Here is a 21,990-nt window from a genome sequence, read left to right as displayed (position 1 = left end):
ATTACTACTGGCCTTATATGAATAATAAACCAATGGATCTGGTTAATGAATGTGATTACCAAATTTTCTTGATTTCAGACCAAACTTCTGCACTTGTTGCTAACAATGGTGAAGATGTTCCTATTTGTGGAATGAAATATACCAAATGTGTTGGTAATCAAAATTATGGAAACAATAATTATTCCTTGATAATTAAACCAAATGATAACACGATCTCATTTTACCTACAAGTAAGAATTGCTGATACACCAAAAGTCACTGAAGTTAAATTAACTTCCTCAGATGGAACCATAATAAGCATAATTTGTAATCACACTCAGTACAATGTATCTGGTTACATTTCAGATGATTTTGGTTCACCTTCAATACCATTATCACAATTGGATTATTCAAGAGTTACGAACATAGAATGTGGATGGATATTACCTCAAAGCATCACTTATTCAAACAAATTTTATGAAATCGCAAAAATAAAAGGTGAATTGTCGATAATTGCAGATGGTTCAACTGTTTATCAAGAAAATCACTTTAAACTAACAAATTTCACAACGAAAAAATCGACTAATCTGCTGATTATTATATTACCAATCGTGCTAATACTCATATTTATTATACTGATACTTTCTGTAATTTACAGAAAGCGTATTTTTCATTACATTTTTCATCGGTTTTCAATCAAATGATAATTTTTCCTTTCCTGCAATCTGACAGACTTTGTATCAAAGTTCCGATGAAATATTGTAGCATAATATAATTTAAATGTTAATTTGTTTATAAACTTTAGTAATCACTCGCTAATAATGTCTTCCATGTACATTAACCAGTTTACCCAAATTTTTTCATTAAACAATACTTTTTAATGATATAATGAATCTTTGTATTAATATTCGGTTCCATAGTTTATATAACAATATCTGGTTCCTTATTAAAAGGAAATTTCGTCTCTTAAACATTAATTTATACTTGATAATAACCAATTTACCAGCAAAAATTGGCAATTTTATTTCTCTCTCTTTCTTTCTCCTTCATTTAGATCAAAAAACCCCACAAGTACTGAAAATATTGATAGAGTTGTTTGATTTATCTGTTTTAGGTTTCTAGTCGTTATAATTTTCTGTGCAACCAAAAGTGGAATGATTCATCTAAGAATTAACTAATTGAGATTTAATGTTCATAGCTTTAGAATTGACACTTTTATCTCTAGTACCAAGACAGTGCAAACAAAACTCGTTACGTCGTCTAAAGACTTATAACCTATGCGCAGAAATTCTTGGACAACTTGATCAAGACAATTTATTTATTGAACTAATGTAGATAGAGACACAAATTAGGGTACAATGAATAGAACAAGTTTAGAGCTCCAAGATGATATAATTTATGCTATGGTCCGATAATTAATTCGGCTTCATTTCACGGCTTTTCATCGGTCTCTAAATTATGGAGGGTCAAACTTTTTGCTCATAATTGTAATCTTATTTTTAATCCTATTAATTAATTAGTAGAAATTTCGAGCCACAAAGCCACCAGCATAAAATTTAGGGTATATTTCAATCAGAAATGCTTCAATATTTCTGATTGCTATAATCGTAAGGGAATTAGAGAACTTTAAAACTAACAACTCATTTACGATCAAAATTATTTAGTAAAATATAGCGACGCGCGAATTTTCAAAATGTTGCATAAACTCTTAAATACTGTTTGCAAAATCTCCAAATTTTTACTGGATATCAATTATGACCAGATGTAAGATTCCTGAAAACTACAACCCTTCATCTCTGTCGGTTCCCGAAAAATTCGACTTATTATCTGTCCAAGAATTTCTGCGCATAGGTTAGTGTTTCATAGAGTGTTGTAACCCAGCAACATAATGTTCACACATTGAAGTGTTCATCAGTGTCAATGAAATTGAAAACGGCTTCTTTAACGTTACATTAATAGCTTATAATATTTATTAAAATCTTAATCGTTCAGTTGGATTTTCATTTATCAGACAAAACAAAATCTTGAATCACATCTGTACCAAATATAAATTTGGTGGCATTTAAGCTAAAATATATGCTGGTTGAGAAAAACAAGACGGGATCATCTATCTACCTGAATGGAAACTTGATTTCCACTTTAAATTCAGATTTTGATCTTCAATTTGTTAATCTATTCTTTTCATAATCTCAACTTTAATGAATCAAATTCTGGTTTAAAATCTTTATCAATGGGTTAACCATTATATTATCATTTATATCTCTTATGACTTTGCGACTTTATGACTTCTGTAGAAAAATGAATAACAACTTGCATTTCTAATTGCAAGAACAAATGATTTGCTTATCGGATTGCAATTAAGCCATGATTAAACCATCGTATCATCTCAATTAAACCAGTTTCAGATTTACTCCTCTCAACATCTCAGCTGAAAGATTATCAAAACAATTGTTACAACTGAATAATCATATGATAATTTAACAATCGTTTTTTTGTGTTGAATTATCTATTGAATACAAAATTGCAATATTTCATAATAAAACCTGTAACTTTGTTGAGGTTGATTATGTTGATTATTTCTCTGTAAATGCCATGAACATGAAATATCAATATCTCATTTCAATATATCAATAAAAGATGAACAAAAGATTGAATCTCAAATTCATGCTTTGAAAAGTATTCTGAAACGATTTTAATTTTTAAACAAAATTGGTATATTTTAAATATTAATGAAAATGAATACTCGGTGAAAATATCTGAAAATTCATGATAATGCGTAACAAAATTTATACACTAAACAATCAAATTACATATTTCACTCCAAGTTTTTGAATATTTTCACAAAAAGTGGACCGGGGAGTTTTTTTGCTGTGATAACTCTTAATCTTTCTAAATATGGTCGGAGTGATCCTTGATTAGGTCGAATATTTGGAGGACTATTATCTCTTAGATACCTCCAAAGATCATTCAATATACAAAATATTTCCCAAGGAGTAAGTTCCGGTAATACTTGAGGTATATACTTGAATGGACAACTAGGAACCAGTTCACTTGTGGCAATCAATGAAACTAGCCTAAGACAAGAATAAAATAAAATAATTAATGTTAAGTGTCAAAGAATTCACTTTTTGTGGTTTTTGAATGAAATAATTACTTTTGGGTTGCGTCAAGTTTGTCCATTTGAGCAGTTGCCGCAGACCAACGGCATAGTTGCACAGCCATCAAAGCTTGAATCAAAACTGAACAGTGCTGTAAACTCCCAGCTTTTGCAATCAATTCACAGATATCCCAAAGAACCGGATTTGATTCAAATTTGCGAGCAACATAAAGATCTCTTTCAATAGTCACCTTTAAATATAAAATTAAAAGACAATTTTAAATATAAAGATTATGGTTAAGAATATAATTTTAACTAATAGTGAATTACCTTAAGAAAGTCCTCATCTGGCCAGGGTTTATCATTGAACATAACGTCGGGTGTTACACATTCGACCAACAATAAGGCAAGTGCTTGTGTATCTATAATACAACATTTAATTGCGTCGACTAGAAGTTGATTTCTTATAGAGCATTTTTTAGGCTTCAGCTCTTCTTGGTTATTAATTTTAATATCACGTTTCGGGTTTAAGGATGTTTTCCTAAATTTGGTTGGTCCTCCATATTGAAGGTTTTCGTTGAACATGCTGATATATGGAGCCTTCAATTCTTCTGGTTTGACGTTTTCACTTCTTTTAAGTTCAGTTTCAATGAGAGCTCGACTTAAAATATGTTGATTAGATATTTGACCTTTGGAGAGATGAGACATTAGTTTTTGAGCTGTTGAAACAAGCTGCATTCGCAGTTCCAATTCATTGTCATTTGATTCAATCAGGTCCAAAATTTTCATATAAGTTGACATTAAGCTAATGCAAAGATGATGCTTGGGTCGTACCAAAGTTTTGGGATTTTTCTCAATACAACATAAAATTAATCGCAGAATATAAAACAATTTACGGTCAAAATGACCCATCTGCATGTGATCGGTAAATTGATCCGTCATGACATCAATATCAAGTTCGATAGTCTCGTCAAGATCCACTAATGATAATAGATTCGCCCAGAAATTGGCATTCTTTGGTAGTGGTGATTGAGCAGCTTTTTTAAAGCATTTATATACTTGAGCACCAAATGGAAGTTTCAATGATCGAATCAAGTTAGTTAGAATAGGATTAGGTGGAGCAACTAAGGTGAATCCGCTATAGCAAGTGTCTAGAGAATTGAGAATTTGATGTAAAACTTGCGCTGAAAAATCTATACCAAAGTAAAGACACAACAGTTGAATAATTTGCGTTTGTAGTCTTTTCAAATTACTAGTTGATTTAGTAATTGCATGAGATACGAGATGTTCCAAATTGTCTCTCAAAACTTCCAAAATAGGGACTGGAGCAATGACATTAGCAGAGTATACAAGCTCATGAATGTGAGATATTATTGATTCTAAAATACCAAAAGCTTTTTTCTGGACAATTTCATTTGCGTTAGGATGCGAACAAGCATCAAACACAATTAATAAAAGTTCATAAGAATTAGGGGCGTTCAGTATGCAATAAATGACCGGAGGTTGGAGATTTTCTTTTAGAGTGCCACTGAGATCGTTTAGCATTTTGATATTAACTGAAAAAAAAGAAAAAATGTATTAGATTCAACTGATTTCAAGCAGTGGTAGCATTTGGATGTGACGATAGTTTGCAAGTATTTACCTTGTTTAACTACTTCAACAGAGAGAAGGTTGAGTAATGGTTTGGAATTGGCGGCTAATTTTAATAGAAATGGTATATTGTTCCTAGATGCATTGATTATTGCTTGAGGGTTGTGTTCAGAAATGTAAGATAATATGTTTGTTTTGGATATTTGTGATGCATTACTTTGAAGTAAAGTTTCGATACAAATTGAAAATAAAGATGAATTTGAATCAGATGGTAGTGATGCAATGAGATGAGCTGAGATCCAATCTGAGCCAGGTGAGAAGTCAATTAACCGTAACAGTAAAGCTTGACAGTTGTTTGAAGATTGAGAGGTCGAAGATGACGATGATGGCGAGGATGAAGAAGATGAAATGGAAGACGATGAAGCGTAAGACATGATTATTTTGAAAACAAGCTCAACAACAGGACATTTAATCCAAAAATTAATGTACTCTGTGAATATGAGAACGGGATTGGTAGCAGAAGATTGTGGTAAATTTTTCATCATTTTGTTGTTACTCAGGATGGCAATGAAATTCAAAATCCAATCAACGATCAATTGTTTACATGTAGAGTCTCCACTGGCATCAACTTGGTCAAAAGTCGTTCCAATCAATTCGATATAATTTTGAATGGTGGCATTTATGTTACTTTCATCTAATATAGGAACTGTGGTAGATCCTGTTTCCACCATTGGCGGACTCATCGGAGTGTCCCCAACTGTTCCTAAATTATCAACTCCCTTAGCCATCGGTTCATTTGACTTTTGGATAAGTCGACTTAGAATACTGGTATCCAACTTTTTAAATTTCTTTCCACCATTTTCAGAGCTATATCTTTCACATATTTCCTCGAAAAGTTGATTAAAAAAAGTCAAAACACCAGACCTTGATATTGGAAGCTTGTTGAATACATTGATGACCGACCTGATCAACAAATCACCATTGACAGTCTTCTTCTCACAAGCAAAGTGGAGAAAATTTTTTAAATCGTTCTTTAGAAGTTCACTATCAACCATTTTAACAACTTGAATCAATTATTAAACAAATAGTGATCAATTTAAACCTAAACCGAGGTTAACTATTAAGAAGCTGCATAAGTAATTCCATCGGGTTGTAGACTACAGCCGGTAACCAAGATTACTAAATAGAGCCATCTAATGGCAGACAAAGAAAATTGAAGGTAAACATGGTTTAATTAGCCTTCAGAACTCGATTTCAATACTAAACTGAATGGTAAAGTTGATATTAATTACTGTGAAATATTATTGATTGATGTGTGTCTTCTTTAAATCTGATAGTTCATAATTCAGTGAGATAATTTCATGAATTTTCATTTTAAACAATCTCATTGAATAACGTTAACCAGCACACTCTATTGGTGCTGTTTCAAAGCTGGTTGTCTTTTTGATGAGACTTTGTTTTTATTTACCTTCATAAATAAATAACAAAAATTGGCCTTTTCTACAAACACCAATTCTTTATATTGTTATTCAATCTTAATTGTGTGATTGAAAATTTTCTCTTCTATTTGATCTGTTGACACAATCAAATTAATTGTCAGTGTTCAAACTTGTTAAGATTATTACCCTCTCTCTCTAATTTATATCTTTAATTTCTATCTACTTGAATTTCATTACACCCTTTTTCTTGTTACATTGATTGCTCATTTCTTTGTAATCACTTGATTTTTCAACTGTGCCATGGCATTAAATTATTATGCAATTACTGATGATGACATCAAAACCCTTACATCTGTTATTAAACATTTAAGCAATGACGAATTGAAACAACTATTAAATGATGAAAGTCCCACCACTGATATTAAATTGGAAGAGTTAATAAAAGATCTTCCTCAAGTAAGCAAACCTTTCGCTTAATTTTTACCCGAGCTTCACTTTTTCGACTCTAAATAGAGTTCGTAAAGGGTTAATATACGCCAATCAAAGAAGCCAATAATCAAGCGAATAATTTAACCTGGCAGTATTAACGATGACTTCAATAATACTGTTAGTTTATCCCTCATCTGCTAATCCATTTATTTATGATCCTTATTGACTGCAATAATTCAATGTTTTTCATTTCTTTACCTATTTCAGGTTCAAAATCTCGAGAAAAAGAAGGAACTCATGTTGGCCGAAAATAAAAGTATCGCTGAATACAATTTATCAAAGGAAACAGCTTTTAGACAGTTGAAGCAATCTTTATATGAATCGCACCAGGAAGCTTTGGAGCTGAAAAAAACATTGGAACGAAAGAAGGATAAATTAGATGAATACAATAGACAAACAAGTCTTGATATTACACTGGCTCTTTTACAGACTGCGTCCGCTCAGGCTGAAGAAGAAAGTGAAGATTTGGCCTCATCTTTTCTCTCTAGTAAAATGAATTTAGATGATTTCCTCAAAGAATACATTGAGAAACGGAAGCTTTCTCATTTACGTAGGATCAAAACTGAAAAGTTGATGGAGCTAGTCCGTAGTCAATCATCCAATGATGCCAGTTTACAACCCATTCGTCAGGCCCCTGGTCCACCAATGCCATCTTCGTCGACCAATCCTTTTGGTACGCCACCATATCCTATTACCTCAACTTACCCAGATGATCTTCCAGCTTTCCCTTTCAGTAGACCAGTTCATAGGTAAATCAAAGAGAAATAAATCTTTTCCTTTGCCTTGATTCTTCTATACATTGGCGCAAAATTGATTATTCAAAATTAACTTGATTAACCTTTTCTTTATTTTGTGGCCCTTACCAATAATGTTACCTATATTCAATATGTTCCTCTGAATTTTCCTTCTGTCCATTTATCATTTTTCTTTTTACTTTACGCAATTCTATCCCGTAAAATTGTTTTATTTCCAAAACTTGAACAATTTTGTACAGAGAACAAACTCATCTTTTGAAATGATATTAAATCTTAATCTCAATCATTTAACTTGATAATTTTAATATTCATTTTCATTTATACATTACATCAAAGAATAAAAATTAATTCTGAACAATGCAAAGTGAAAATAATTATTCATATATTACATGCATTGATAGAAGGTAGCGAGATAATCATTCATAAAACTTTTAATGATAAGGAAATTATTATTTTACATTGTTGTCCACAAAATATTATGAAATAGATTTTCTAGATCTTTATAAATATCCAACACAAGATAAAAAACAACATCGACAGTGCTATGAATATTTGCAAAGGTCTAGAAAATCTATTCAAAAACTATACATTCATTATTGATAGTTGATGAAAAAACAGGCGAATGAGTTTTTGCACATTAAAATAATCAACAAAACAACATGGTTGAATAAATTAAGGTTTTGGAACTGAACTATAAATCGAATTATCAGATATATCGGGGTAAAAAAATACAAAGCCAGCAGCAATTAAAATAAGAAGCAATGCATTCGTCGCTGATACATCTCGCTTGCCAGTACTCTCTGCATTCTCTACAGGTTCGGTCCAATCTGAAGCTGAATAATGCTTGTACTTTCTCGTTTTTATCGGTGGTGATTGGGGATCAATTTTAACTTCGAAGGGGTTCTCAGGATTTCCTTCAATTTTGCTGTTGAAATTCGTAACCGGTGGTTCATGTCTTCCCAATTGAGCTCTACGGTTTCTGTAAAACTGTGTATAGTCCTGCGAGTCCAAAGGTTTGCCAGTTTTAGTGTCCATCTCTCTAAATGTGGGTGGTTTATAAGTTGATTTGAAAGGTGAATTCCTTTTATCTTGTAGTACTAAGGCTCGGTCATACTCTTGCTTTGCACCAAGGTTACTTAAAACATCGTAAGCTTCGGTTATTTTGCGAAACTTATCCGATGCATTCTCGTCACCAGGATTGCGATCGGGATGGTATTGCTTTGAAAGTTTATAATAGGCATCTTTGATATCTGCTTGTGATGATTCACGAGGAATATCAAGAACGTCGTAATGATTGTCCAATTTACGGTCACTTGACAAGTATCGTGAAAAATAACAACTTGGTTTAAATTGGGTTACATTTTTGGTGATAGAGGATAACCTTGACATTTTGGCAATAAGAACCATAAATAAAGAATAAAAATCAACTAATTGATGAAACCATATGGTATACAGAGTATATAAGTGTTAGTACATTAATATGCATGAAACAATTAATTTATATCTAATTAATTAGCAAAATATACACAGAAATTCTTAACAACAACATAAATAAGAACACTATCGATGGGTTTCTTAGGCTCACTTTGTCTTTCTACTAGAAACTTTCTAAACCTGAAATAAATGTCCAATTAAAATGATGGCGGTCTTTTGAAAAAACTTTAATATTGAAGATAAGGCAAAAGTAAGTTTTTCAAATGGAAACGATTCGGATAATCAGATGGATTCGATTGAATAATTAAATTTGAGTTAAACTTGAAAGATAGGAATAAACACTCCTAATTAGGCGCCTTATCAACGAGAGTTTAGATAAGCCCAAATCACTCAAAAATCTCGGGTTTAGTGATGCAAGCTTTACGCCATTTGATTTCTTGAAAAAAACCTTACTTTAATAAGTATGCAATAAACCTCAAATGGGAATCGTTTAAATTGAAATTACAAGAAATAAAAGGTTAATAATTATGCTGAACAATAATTGATAGTTGTAATAGATCGCGGTAATAAGTTAGTTACAAGTAAAGTGAAGATTTAATGTGATTGTTTTTGAATGAGAAAGAATTTTTTTATTGTGTGTTTGTTGAAATTACATTTCAATTTATGGTATGGATCAGCATGAAATCCATCAATGAATTGTTGCGGTAAAATTCTTTTTCGATTATTGTTCATTTCATGTCATATCAGACTTGTTTTGGCAAAAATTTTTACTTTCGTGAGGTCAAATTTAACGTATTTATCTCCTTCGAGAAGACAGAGAAAAAGAAACAAAGAAAATTAAGGTTTACAGGTAAAAACATGATCAACATGGTGAGCGAGTCAGACAAATAAAAACAATTTGCTTTGTACAATCAATCTTAATTGTAATTTTACAATAACATTATTTTTGTTTAGTTTTGTTTTTTATCATCATGGGAATGAGTTAGTAAGGAAGAATTAATAATTGTCATGAACATCGTTTTCGTATGACATATAATCAAAGTAAGACTCTGTAAAGTAATCAAATTATGAGCTTTCGATTGGTTGATCCTTAATGGGAGAAAACGAAAAATTTTGTGCCAAAATGACGAAAAATACGGGAAGGGAAAGAAATCATTTTTTTATGAAATACAATGTTTCATAAGTTGTGCTTGCACCGATGAATTTTTTAATTGTTGTTAATCTTCCTCGATGAAATGTTGTTAATTAACGATCTTTACTTAAATGTGTTGTTCCACTCCAACTAAGCTAATTGGTCACATCGGAAAGGATAGATGAACAAATTAATAGGATTGAGAAATTTCCTTATTAATCATTGGTGAATTTCAATCTCCTAAAAACAGGCCAGAATCTTTGTCGTTTCTAATGTTGAGCACCTTAATATTTCGATATTGAAGTTGAAAATGTTGCGGACTAGATTTATCTGTGTTGATCAGGTTGTCCATTTCCAATAGAAATCCTTTTTTAATGGTGAAACAACAGGATTGTTGCAGGTTCAGCTTGAGATGAATCTTGAAGATTAAGTTGGATGATTGGCAATGTCTTTGACTTCACTTATTCTGCTATTATCTAGTGTATCGTAATATTGTGACAATCGTCCATAATGTTAACAAATTATAGCAATAATAATAAATTCATAATAATATCAATTATAATAGTAATGATCATATTTATATTTCAACTTTTTCTTTTCTTTTTTTTGTTCCGTGGAATCAATTCTTTGAGTCTTGCCCTTTTAGTCAAACGTTTTTTTTCTTTCTATGAATCAACAATTCATCAACATTTGGTTTCATTATAATGAGCCAAGATAACGAATAAAATGAGTATAATGTTATCTGAATCAGTTGTAAAATGTACATTGTACATTTTTGGCTTGGTTTTTGTGTATGTATGAGCACAATAACAGGTCAATGGCAACGAGGGTTGAGGATATATTATTAACAAAAAAAAACAAAGCTATCAAACCATAGAAAGAATAATGAAAAATGATTCATTTTGACTTTCTTTGTAAGGTTGAAGCTGGTGAAGCAATCGATTTGATCAACGATGGAGGCTTGGTGGGTACATCGGGTTTGACCCGTAAGTGAGGTTTCCTTGCACTGGAAGGAGGTCGAGAAATGTTGTTATTATTATGAGTTGGTGAAGGTGAGCATAATATCAGGTCTGGTTGAGTCTCTTTTAAAATGGAATTATTGTTTAAATTTTTCTTTACATTATTGTTGCTGCTTTCAACATTATTACTATTACTGTTATCAACTTTAGAGGTAAAACTATTATGACAATTGGCTTGTGATTTAGGTGACAAAGTTTGCTTTAAAGTGCTCGTCTCTTCACCAGATGAGCTTGGAACATGAGTCAAACTGTCATCCCATGAAGTACATTGTGATAGAGAGTATGAAGTTGACCGTGGTGGTGGTGATGGCGCTTTATTTTGATTTTCATGATATAACCTGCGAAGTGTTTCAATATCTTCACCGAGCGCAATTTTGTATGCAATGTCAAAAGCTTGGCCAAGGGTTAAAATTATTTCCGTCACGATATCCTTTAACAAACAAGAAATAAAATTTGTAAAATGTTGATTGATTGCAACAAGAAGCAAAAGATGATTGATGTTAATGTACACCATAAAAATTGAGAGAAGAGTTTGAGAAAAAAGATTCAAAGCTTGTAAAATCTTACCAAAGATTGAGCACAGAACACATGACAGTAATGATTATTGGTCTCGTGCTCTTTTGTGATGTAAGCAAAGTGCCTAAAATCATCAGCATCTTGGCAGGCACAATGAATATTACGAATTTCATGTTCACAGACCATTTTCTATTTAATAAACAAGTGAGAAAAAAATAGTCAATTAATGGCTTCTAAATTTAAGTGATTTTCAAAGTAACACAGACACACAACTTACGTCAGTCTGAGCATCAATGAACTTTACACCAGTATAAGAAATGGATAAGTTAACAGAAGGAATTTTTTTAATATCTTTGGTTGATTCTTTTAATTTTGTTATTGATTCTTTGGTTGTTTGGATTCCTTGAAGTTTGGTTACTAAGGTTGAACCGAGGTAAGTTGCTAAATAGCGACATTCACCGTTAACCAAATCCACAGGATCATGTTTCCATTGAGACATTAGAGGTGTGCTTAGTTGATTAGAAGATCGTTGAGAAAATGTTGTGCTAACAGAGTTTACTGAATCTGGCCTTATATCAGATGAAATGGAAGTTCTGTCACTTTCATAATCAAACGTTGATCCTTCACCACCTATGGCAGCTTCAATTCCCAATCTACCGGTATGACTGCTAATAAGATTATCTTCACTTCTCGAATCATTTGGTTCACCTCTGTAATCAGTTTCATCTCTTAATCTTAAATCATCAAAGTCAAAGGGCAATCGATTGAAAGCTATATCATCTAAACTGAGATCACTAATTAAACTAAGGCGCTCCCCAAGAGAGGCTAATATTCGCTTTCGATGTCCAATCTTGGTTACTCCAATAACAGCATTCAACTCGACGTCCCAAATTTTTCTAACCTTATCCATATCAGTGAAACCATTTTCAGTAAAATTGACTTGATACTGTTCCAATGACAATGAGGCTAACCATTGATCAACTGAAAGATTTTCATGAATCGCCAACTTTGGTATCACTGGGATGATCCGGGATGCTTCAAGTAATTTGGACCGATCAGTGGCGTTGGTTATACCTATTTCTATGAGATCACATTCTTCCACTATGTTTGGACCCTAAATGAATATGGATGAAGAAAAGGAGAAAATTAATGAAAGTGGAACAAAATTTGGGTGGAAAAGGAATTATGGTAAATTGTATATTAAGGAGGGCTATAATCAAACAAAGTTATCATTGAACAAACATTTTATTTTTGCATCCGGTAATACATTAATGCATTATTAATGTATTAATGAAAAGTAAAAAGGAAGATCAAGATTTTTCTCGTTGATTGTTGGATGAAAAAAGGAAATTGAAGCAAAAACAGAAAAAAAGATTGAAAAGACAGAGCTCGACTATTGACAAATATCCGAGTCAAATCACTCACACTCAAGTAAATGTAATTTAAATATCAAACTGAATGTGTAGTTGAAAGTAAAAGTAAAAAACAATAATAAATGTAGACAGCAAATGTAAATACAAAATTAGGGAATAAAAATTGAATAAAATTATCATGTTTTTAAAATGATGAACAGCAAATGAAATGAAAAAAAATGAAAATGAAAATGAAGCAGCAAAATTTCCGTCAATCAATCTTTTTGCAAATTAAAATTTGACAAAAAATTCAAGAGCCTATCAATCAGATGGAAATTTGTTACAACTGTCTTTACTATTGAAACAATGGAAGCATAGAAACTAGACAATTAGCAAACCAAATAAGATTTGAAAAAAGTTTAATGCAAATAAAATCAATTGTTTACTATGACAGGCAAAGGAAAGGTCAATAGATCAAGTGTTTGATCAACAAACTCAAATCATCCAATTTTCAGGTTGATTTTGAAAGATGATCCAAAACTTGTTACACTCTTTTATTATCATGATATTCAAGAAAAGCCTCCATGACTTGAAAATAAAAAGAAGAATAAATATCAACACAAAATAACAATTTTAAGTTGACTTGTGATTGAAAAACTAAAAGCGAAACAAAAAAGCTGGTAAAAAAGTCAAAGGAAAAGTCAACTTCTAAAAATAGTGCGGCTCATTCAACTTATGCAAATTCAAGTAAACAATTTTCTTTTGGACAAGACATGGTGAATTAGTTAAGCTAGAATGAAAGGAATTCACGCTAACGTATGTTCATTATCATTGAAGATCGTTATTATGATAGTCATCAGGAGTTAGTCAACAACAAAAAACATTGTGACCGAGCTTTTGATAACAAAATTACCGGATACTTGCAATTAAAATGTTATCGTAATGCAAATATAATTAAATTGAAATGGGTGAATTTGCAAGAAAATAATACAGGAAAAGTTAATCACAAAGAATTAAGAAATTAAGTGAAAGAATACAAAATTAAATTGGTGTTCATTTTTGCAACTCACTTGTCAGTGAAATGAAGTTATCGGGTAAATATCGAGTAAAAAGAGGAAAATGATAAATTCTGACAGAAATAAGGATAGGATTTACAACTTACTGTTGGCATGAAAATATTCATAAATAAAGGGAACATTTTAACATTTTCTTGTGTTGAGAGGAGCAAAGTGAACTGATTAGGATTATTGATTGCAGGGATTTACTAACAAATGCCAGATACTTTGCTGAATTGGAAATGAATCAAAAAGAAAATGTAATCACTGAGAGGAAAAGAGATAAGTTAAACTTGGTTGATGGGGTTCATAACAGGTAGCTAAACAACATGTGAAACAGTAGCTGTTAACAGGAAAAACAAACTAGGTTAAGGTTAAATGTAGAACTGATAAGTTGGTTAGAACCAGGGAAAGATCTGTTGAGCAGAATCCCAGTGTCGATTGAACAATTGAAATGAAACTAATTTTAGCTATTTCCGACCAACTTTTGTAACGCTATTTTTTTCATTTTTTGCAACCTTTCAACAGCAAACAGGAAAAAAACAATATAATACTTTCAATTCTAAATGAAATTGAATAATAAGATTTACGTAATTTGATAAGTTGTTATTTATCACTCACCATAAATTGCACATTATCAAATCCATTTGATATTAAAATGTTGGCATATTTTTGAAGATCCAACTCTTTGAGCCATTCATCAAATGAAGTTATACTATCAATGGACAATGGTTCAGGAATGGTTTGACGACAAAACTCATCCGTACTTTGGGTCAAGTCACTTCCAAAGGAAGCCATGATGCTGGCTATTTCAGCCCACTCTTTGTTTTCATCGAAAACAATGCTTGGTAATGTGTGAATCATTGAACTTGATCGCTCTCCACTTGTAACAGCAACAGATTTCAATTCAGATGGAATGGTAGAGTCACATTTTTCAACTGTAAGAGGATCGTTGATGGCGTCTATGGTATCTATGGTTGTGGTTGACATTGGTTCGTTCAAAGACTTTTCACTCTTGCTTCTTGAACTTAAACGATGTTTCTTTTTCTTCCTTTCCAAGGTTTTACTTTCAACAACTTTACTTCGGCGAAGGGATTTTTTACCATCGAGTTGAGAATTATCACTATGCCTTAATGATTTGGAACCTCTACATAATTCTGTATGAATAAAGAGAGAAAATAGCAGTTAGTAAAACAATAGTCAATTTTTGCAGAAATGAACACTGCAGAATTTTACAAATTATACACTGCTTTGTGTTCAATTGTGTTTAATTTACCTTGGAACGGATTCTCTTCCCCACATCCGATTGATTCATTATCAGTGGAAACGGTCTTGTTTTCTAGGCTATTTCGGCTTCGAGGATGCCTCAATTTAACATACACCTGATTCCCATCAGAGTCAGTTGTCAATAGGAGATCATCATCAGTTGACGTTTCCATGTCTCGATAATGAGGAACTTTCAATTTTTGATACTCCTAAATGAAACAAACACAAGCAACAAAATATTTATCAATAACAGAGTTATAACAATGAATAGTAATTTGAATAAAGTAGATGATTAAGTAATTGCAAAATTAGAATAAGATCACTCAAAAATTAAAAGACAATCGGCATAAAGCATGCTCAGGTTGATCACATCAACAACCAAAAAAAACATTAGAGGGATGAACAAGCTCTAGTTATTTCAATTTGTATTAACCAACAGTCTGTAATCATAAACAAATTGAAATCTTAATCATGATTATGATATGGAATAATTAAATAACAAAATGGTGAAAGGCAAAATCAGGTTGACTAAAAAGAGCAGATTGATATTTAAAAAAATATAAAATTATCAGGACACAATCAAAGCTTTTAACGTACACAGCAGTGGATAAGCAAAAAGAACCGGAATTAAAATGAAAGGAAGATACAATTAACCTTTCCTCCAAAAGACCGTTGGTTTAGGGTCACTAGGTTTGGCTCTTGTAGTTACATTGGTAAAACGAAACGGACATTTTTAACACAAAAGTAAGACAAGAAAGTAAAAAGAGCTCACAATTAAGCCGGAAGCTAAGCCGGATGAATGAGCCTGTTAGGCTGAATACAAAAAAAGAGAAGCGAATTGAAAGAGTCATCAAAATAATTACAGAGAAAATTTAATTGATTTTATCAGCAAAACATGTCTTTTGACTGCCAAATGTAAAAGAAACTGTCAAAAAATAAGGTTGATACAGAATAAGTGATAAAGAATGAATTAGAAATTCATTGTGTCATGTTGAATGTTAGCTAATGGCAGAAGTTATATCATATAACTTGTATCGTATAACGAGACAATCTAATCAACAAGATGATTCGAATGCTTATTCTGATGAAATCTCTCAAATCCTGGATGGACCATTGTTTACATAATTGATAATAACAATCGTGATAAACTTAAAGTTGCTCATAATTGTTATTGATCATTATTGATTGATGCCAAAATGAAGTTGACATTAAACAGTATTGCAAATAAAAATGGATAAAAGATGAATAAAATTCATCCCTAAGAGACTAATTGAGATGAGTAATATCTAAAGAGATTTTGGCAATTATATTGAGACTTTTCATTGAAAGTTAACATTCAATTTTCAGATTGCTGAGCAAACACCAGAAAAAAAATTTCATTAAATCTGAAAACATAAAATAAAAGACATCAGTTCAACACAAAACTTACCTTTTTAAGCTCAATTATATTAGAATAACGATCAAAATCAGCAGTTAAAAGTTGATAATCAAATTGAGACCAAATCATTTGGAGACTAGCAGGTTTATGCATTGGAATACATGCTTCATCATAATTATCGTGCATCTATTGTTTTAAAGTTAGTTAAATTGATTAAAAACAGGAAAGAATAAAACAAAAATAAAACAAAATAACAATTAAATGATAAAATAATATTAAAAAAAAATGATCAATAGCCATGCAGGAAAATATTGCTATTGGTTTGATGTTTACTTGGATAATGTAATTAAAATTATGGTTAGAGATGATATTCAGTTTTGACTGAAGAAGATATTTGAAGAAATCTAAAGAAAAGTAAATCACCTGATATAATGGTTCTATCACAGCATGGATTCCTTTTAACGCCGTTTCTGGCGATGGAGGCTCAAATTGTTTCGAGCTTTTACGTGTTAAACTTTTAAAATTAACTGGAAATTGCACGGTAACTCGTTTTGATTTAGTCGGCTCTGTAGATTGACTTGGTTGTTGGTTTGAATGATTGCTATTTGACGAAGATGGAGAACATGATATTGCATCGGGTTCTTTGGTACCATTGGATTTTTCTTCAGAATTATTTAGACTCCTTGAATGATGTTGTTCAGATTTGGAGCGAACATGTTGTTGCAATTGGTGCGTTGATCCTTCTTTTATTGATCTTCGTCTTGATTCTCCTGGATTAACTGAACTTGAACTTTCTGGTTCAAGGGATGTAACGGAGTTGATGGATGAAACTAGCGAGGAATTGGTTTCTCGGCCACTTATTTCGCTAGCGATCTCATCATACAATAGACTTAATGCACTTTCCGATATAAATTCGCTATTGTTTGCTGCCGGCTTTGCAACGGAAGTTAAACCTGAAGGAATAATTGAATTGGTTAATTGGGCTGTGCTGGTGTCTTTTATTGCAGTTGTAGGTGTTATTGAAGATGATGATAACAAAGAGATATTATTTGACGAAACGTTAACGGAAGAGGTTGGCTCGGGCATTTTGACAGGCCCTAAGAATGTTGAGAGTCTTTGATTGTTGGAAAAACTTCTACTTTCCAAATAATCACCCCCATCATTACTCAGTGACCTTTTCATACAGCCTTCACCGGAACTAAGGCCAGAATCACTGACATAATCAAAACTTGAGATTCTTTTTGAATTAGTTTGATGATTTTTTGCGGAAAAATATTGCTTTGTTGTTGATTCTTGTTGAGATTGAAATTGTCCATTAATTTGTGCACTTTTTCGGTCCAAGGTTGATACATTGTTAGCATCTTTGTTTGCTAATGATTTTCTGGGTGGCTTTGCTGGAGGAAGTGGCTTGTTGCCGGATCTCCGTTGTATTGAGTTGTATCCCCAAGTATTGGTCGAAGATTTAGTATCTAATCTGGAATCATCTCTAGAACCAGTATTCTGATTAATCTTTTGATAACCATAAGTTTCACCATTCAATGAAGATGATTGTGGATAAATGCTTAAGGAATGAGCTCCTCGACCATTAATGTCAATTGAATCAGAATCAACTGATTTACTGGTACGTGTTAATTGAAGAACATCCCGACCAATCGGGACCGAGGGAGGATCTAAATTAATATAAGACGTCGACGCATGGTGTTGGTACTGATGACTGTGTGGGGGATAATGATGAGGTTGTTTGTGGTGAGACTGGAAATGATGAGAATTTGATTGATGACTGGTTGAAGGTGGTGTTGAAAAACCATCTAGGATAGATTCTTGAGATCGCGAAAAGCCACTTTTGGCTGTTTTATAACCATCATTGTTCCTGGTCATAATGAAAGAAAAAAAAGGTCAGAGAAAATACATAATGAGAAAAAAGTTAATGAGCAAAACGAAACTAAAAAAATTATCATTTTACCATGACCTACAGAATAAGTAAACAAGATGATGCATTTTACAGAGACAGAAAAGGATGAAGGTGGAGGCAGCAAAAGAAAGAGAATAAGGAAAGATAAGAAGACTAAGGCAAGACTATTGAAATACATGCAGCAGATTGATCACATCTGATTGTAATACATAATGAATCATATCAGCGTGAATTAGTCAGTTCTATTTAATCATATAAGTTATGGTTTGTAAATAATCCATGGTTTAAATATGAGTTGGTTATGTAATTTAATTCAATGATATCAATTTTGCTGCGAGGTTCTTTGGAATATTTATACTCTAACCAGAACAGATATTGGGTTAAATTTGGGAGATAAATAGCATAAATATACGATACTTACTTCGATAAGGAACCAATTTTTTTAATCTTATGATTGATTATTCTTTTAACAACCGGTAGAGTACAATTTTTAGCAGCTTCTAAAAATTCTTGTTCTTTGCCCATTTGGTGGATAATACAAATCCAATTTACAAGTTGACGAGAAGGGTTAAGTAATGTAACAAAGGGTAACCAATAAGCGAAGCTCTGAGAACCAAAACAATCTAAAAGGATTTAGATTTTGTTCACACTTGAAGCAAAGTGAAAGAATAGGGTTTGGTCTTAATCTGCAAAACAAACAACGCTTAAGGTCCAAGTTGAAAGCCTTTTCTTGAACTAATTACACCAACTTTGAGACAAAAAAGGGTAAGACAATTGTCTCAACTCATAGAATCAATTGAATTATTACAATTGATATTACAATACAAATTATTATTAATACAATCTATTAAGGATCAGGCATCATCCTGGTACAGAAATTCAAATTCATGTTGATTAATATTTTAGGTTATGAAAATGGATGCGAACACTAGCTTCAACATGACCGGGATCAGTATATTGATCTGCTTAAAATTGTTTGATAGCGTTTATAAAAGCATGATGCTTTAGCATCTAACAATTTATATAATTTTGAATTGAATTCTTTAAATTAAGAGAAGCATATTGTCTCAAAGTTGGTGTAATTAGTTCAAGAAAAGGCTTTCAACTTGGACCCTAAACATTGTTTGTTTTGCAGATTAAGACTATACCAAAGAATAGAGCGAAGAAACCGTTATAACAAAACAAATATAACAACATCTTTTACTCGCTTGTTTAGATTTCTTGGTTTACCAAAAAAAACACATGCTACAAGAGGATGTAATCCAAGGAACACAGCACTAGAAGAAGCAAAAAATAGAGAATTAAAGATGATTAACTTGGGTTGATAAGAATTTTAGATGGACACATGAAAATCGAGTTGCATTAAAAGTTAACATAAGAAAAAAACAAGAAATAAGGGAGAGTCATGAAAACAAAACACAGAGTGAGAAAAAGAAAGAGATGAGGAGAAAAAGACAGAGAAACAAGTCAGGATGAGGTAAGAGATAGGCGAGGTTAGCTGTGTTCGAAGTATCCTCTGTTGACTGTATGTATTGCTTTATGTCAATTGATGTTGATGAAAATTTACTGTTGATTGAGGTTGTCATGCGTGTTTAACATTCACAACACCAACATTAACACGCAACTTAAACACCAGATTGTCAACAAGAGGAGAGAAACATGAAAATGATCAACAAAAATTTTATAATCAACGTAAAGAAAGAAAAAGTGTTTAAACAGACTTGTTTTACTAATGATGATAATCTAAATGGGCCACAAAGAACCAGAGAGAGAACAATGAAAATAAGAGAATCATCAGAATCTTGGAAATAATTTCAAGTCCAACTGTTGATTAAGAGAGAAGCATAATAAAAGTAAAGTAAATAGCAAGTTACTGATGGTTGTTCACTTGAAAAAGTCATTTTCATGAAATCATGATGATTGTTGCTGTGTTTTAATGAAATTAACATTTGTTGGTCATTAATCGTTAATCATCCCACTAGATTGAAATGGATTTAACAGTTCATTTGTTAAAATCATCAAGTCTGTGAAAATGGTGAATCATAAAGTTGAAGGTTTTTTGCAACCAAAGAAATTAAATTGAGGTTACATTTTGTTGGCACTTATAAACAGCCAATAGAGATTAAGTCAATTTTTTAACCGATGACAAGTCTGCTTTTCAATATTAGAATTTTTATCTTATCTAGAAAATCTTAAAAATGCTTTTTCGGTTTTCTTTGGTTCCATGTAAAACTAAAAATGGTAACCTTTGAAATAGGTTTTGTAAAATGATCTTTTTGGTCAAATCAACATAACCAAATGATTCTGTCTCCATAACGGATTTCAAAGCAAGATTAAAGATTCAAGTGAGAGATGGAATTGAAGGTTAAAACAATTGGTTGATAATTGCATGATGTCTTCAGTTGACATAGGAAATGGTAATTTTGACAACTTTATAATACCACTTGAAATGAATCAGTGCGGATGAACAGTGTGATATAACTAATCTTTTTCACTCTTTACATCTTTTTACATCATATCCAACATCATAGTTCAATCTTTAGACATCAATTGACGCTGATCAAGGTTACTAATAAACCTAGTCATTTTGAGTGGTAACTCAAATGTTCAAACATTTAGTTCAACATGAGAGTTGAATTAGATAGGGACAAATTCCACTTTAAGAATCAATTACTTACCCAGAGACAACAATGAAAATTAGTTCATCTGAAGCTTTCAATGGTGAAGTATGTGGAAGATGCGGAGACACACAAGTGTTAAAGAAACAAGTTGTTAATTTGAAATTTTTTTGATGTGATGAGCTTTATCCAACATTTTGAGAAGCTGAAATTAAATTTTTGACATGATTAATTTGTGACCGTTCACAACTGTTAACAGTCAAAAGAGGAAGATTGAACTTACTTTTCTATGGAGATGAACCAAAAGTGAAAAGTAAGAGAGAAAGGGGAGGGATCTTACTATTCTAAGACCTTTCGGTCTCAAGTGAAGAGTAAGAAGGAGAGAGGGCAGCACAAGGGAGTGAAGAGGCAAAGTTGGAAGTTTAAGTCAAACTTTATTGATAATGTTAGAGAAAAGTTCGGAGTATATATGTCTCCCATGGGACATAGAGATGTCAGGGTACAAATGGTTTAGTTAAATTCAGTATAAAAAATAATCATAATAAACATATAAATATCATGGGTAAAATAAGCGTAGTTAAAAGTACAATATTTCGCGTTTACATTTACCGCTAGGGTTACCTGCTTTTGATTGGAAAGATACATTTGTAATGCATTAAGTTATATTGAAAAAGCCCTAGTGGCGAAGGTTGAAAGAGAGAGAGGAACATATGTTTTAAGTTTTTGTGCTTGGTTTGTTTTATTGAAGTTAATCATCATCACATTCGCCCACTGTAATTTGAGTTTGTTGTCTATCAACAAACTGCTTGAGCTGGGATGAATGAGCTTGAATTGGTGTTCCTGAAAGTGATTCCGAGATGATGTAGGTTACGTCCGTGATCTTCTTGATGACATAGTATGGACCTGTATACTTAGCTGTGACTTTAGTTTTGGATGGATGGTTAAATGGTACTTCCTTG

The 21,990-nt window shown here is 32.1% G+C and overlaps 4 protein-coding genes across 5 annotated transcripts; 1 reads left to right on the top strand and 3 right to left on the bottom strand.

Annotated features, from left to right (window-relative positions):
- Positions 1 to 2,644: 2,644 nt before the first annotated feature.
- Positions 2,645 to 5,792, bottom strand: omd (integrator complex subunit 5 omd). The gene is made up of 4 exons (XM_089266351.1): positions 4,719 to 5,792; positions 3,407 to 4,632; positions 3,134 to 3,327; positions 2,645 to 3,053 (listed from the first exon to the last, which is right to left on the bottom strand). Exons 1-4 carry the CDS (start codon positions 5,719 to 5,721, stop codon positions 2,795 to 2,797), a joined length of 2,682 nt encoding a protein of 893 aa, XP_089122477.1. The 5' UTR covers positions 5,722 to 5,792; the 3' UTR covers positions 2,645 to 2,794.
- A 332-nt stretch (positions 5,793 to 6,124) lies between these two features.
- Positions 6,125 to 7,640, top strand: Vps37B (vacuolar protein sorting 37B). The gene is made up of 2 exons (XM_015929353.3): positions 6,125 to 6,561; positions 6,802 to 7,640. Exons 1-2 carry the CDS (start codon positions 6,406 to 6,408, stop codon positions 7,345 to 7,347), a joined length of 702 nt encoding a protein of 233 aa, XP_015784839.1. The 5' UTR covers positions 6,125 to 6,405; the 3' UTR covers positions 7,348 to 7,640.
- Positions 7,641 to 7,762: 122 nt separating this feature from the next.
- LOC107362319 (uncharacterized) lies at positions 7,763 to 8,935 on the bottom strand. Its single transcript, XM_015929352.3, has one exon. It carries the CDS (start codon positions 8,754 to 8,756, stop codon positions 8,022 to 8,024), a length of 735 nt encoding a protein of 244 aa, XP_015784838.1. The 5' UTR covers positions 8,757 to 8,935; the 3' UTR covers positions 7,763 to 8,021.
- Positions 8,936 to 9,386: 451 nt separating this feature from the next.
- Positions 9,387 to 19,079, bottom strand: LOC107362163 (uncharacterized). 2 transcript variants are annotated; one of them, XM_025160915.2, is made up of 8 exons: positions 18,835 to 19,079; positions 16,925 to 18,371; positions 16,553 to 16,687; positions 15,134 to 15,332; positions 14,479 to 15,014; positions 11,728 to 12,564; positions 11,502 to 11,639; positions 9,387 to 11,364 (listed from the first exon to the last, which is right to left on the bottom strand). In XM_025160915.2, exons 1-8 carry the CDS (start codon positions 18,936 to 18,938, stop codon positions 10,813 to 10,815), a joined length of 3,948 nt encoding a protein of 1,315 aa, XP_025016683.2. In that variant the 5' UTR covers positions 18,939 to 19,079; the 3' UTR covers positions 9,387 to 10,812. The 2 variants fall into 2 exon arrangements, with proteins under 2 accessions (XP_025016683.2, XP_089122134.1); XM_089266008.1 differs by lacking the exon at positions 16,553 to 16,687 and having other exon boundaries at positions 18,835 to 19,073.
- Positions 19,080 to 21,990: the final 2,911 nt, after the last annotated feature.

The sequence above is a fragment of the Tetranychus urticae genome, chromosome 1 (assembly GCF_039701765.1).
Source record: "Tetranychus urticae isolate SD_2017Ah chromosome 1, NJAU_TeUrti_SD_1.0, whole genome shotgun sequence".
Classification (NCBI taxonomy): domain Eukaryota; kingdom Metazoa; phylum Arthropoda; class Arachnida; order Trombidiformes; family Tetranychidae; genus Tetranychus; species Tetranychus urticae.
Note: the sequence above shows the minus strand (reverse complement) of the source record. Positions and strands in the feature narration are given on the sequence as shown.

Excerpts from the sequence above, each read along its gene's own strand:
- omd (XM_089266351.1), bottom strand. The coding sequence starts at position 5,721 with ATGGTTGATAGTGAACTTCTAAAGAACGATTTAAAAAATTTTCTCCAC. Across the intron at positions 4,633-4,718 it reads TGTTGAAGTAGTTAAACAAG|TTAATATCAAAATGCTAAAC; the intron begins GTAAATACTTGC and ends CTTTTTTTTCAG. Across the intron at positions 3,328-3,406 it reads CAGATGAGGACTTTCTTAAG|GTGACTATTGAAAGAGATCT; the intron begins GTAATTCACTAT and ends TTATATTTAAAG.
- Vps37B (XM_015929353.3), top strand. The coding sequence starts at position 6,406 with ATGGCATTAAATTATTATGCAATTACTGATGATGACATCAAAACCCTT. Across the intron at positions 6,562-6,801 it reads TAATAAAAGATCTTCCTCAA|GTTCAAAATCTCGAGAAAAA; the intron begins GTAAGCAAACCT and ends TACCTATTTCAG.
- LOC107362319 (XM_015929352.3), bottom strand. The coding sequence starts at position 8,756 with ATGGTTCTTATTGCCAAAATGTCAAGGTTATCCTCTATCACCAAAAAT.
- LOC107362163 (XM_025160915.2), bottom strand. The coding sequence starts at position 18,938 with ATGGGCAAAGAACAAGAATTTTTAGAAGCTGCTAAAAATTGTACTCTA. Across the intron at positions 11,640-11,727 it reads TCATTGATGCTCAGACTGAC|AAAATGGTCTGTGAACATGA; the intron begins GTAAGTTGTGTG and ends TTTATTAAATAG. Across the intron at positions 11,365-11,501 it reads TGTTCTGTGCTCAATCTTTG|GATATCGTGACGGAAATAAT; the intron begins GTAAGATTTTAC and ends TGTTTGTTAAAG.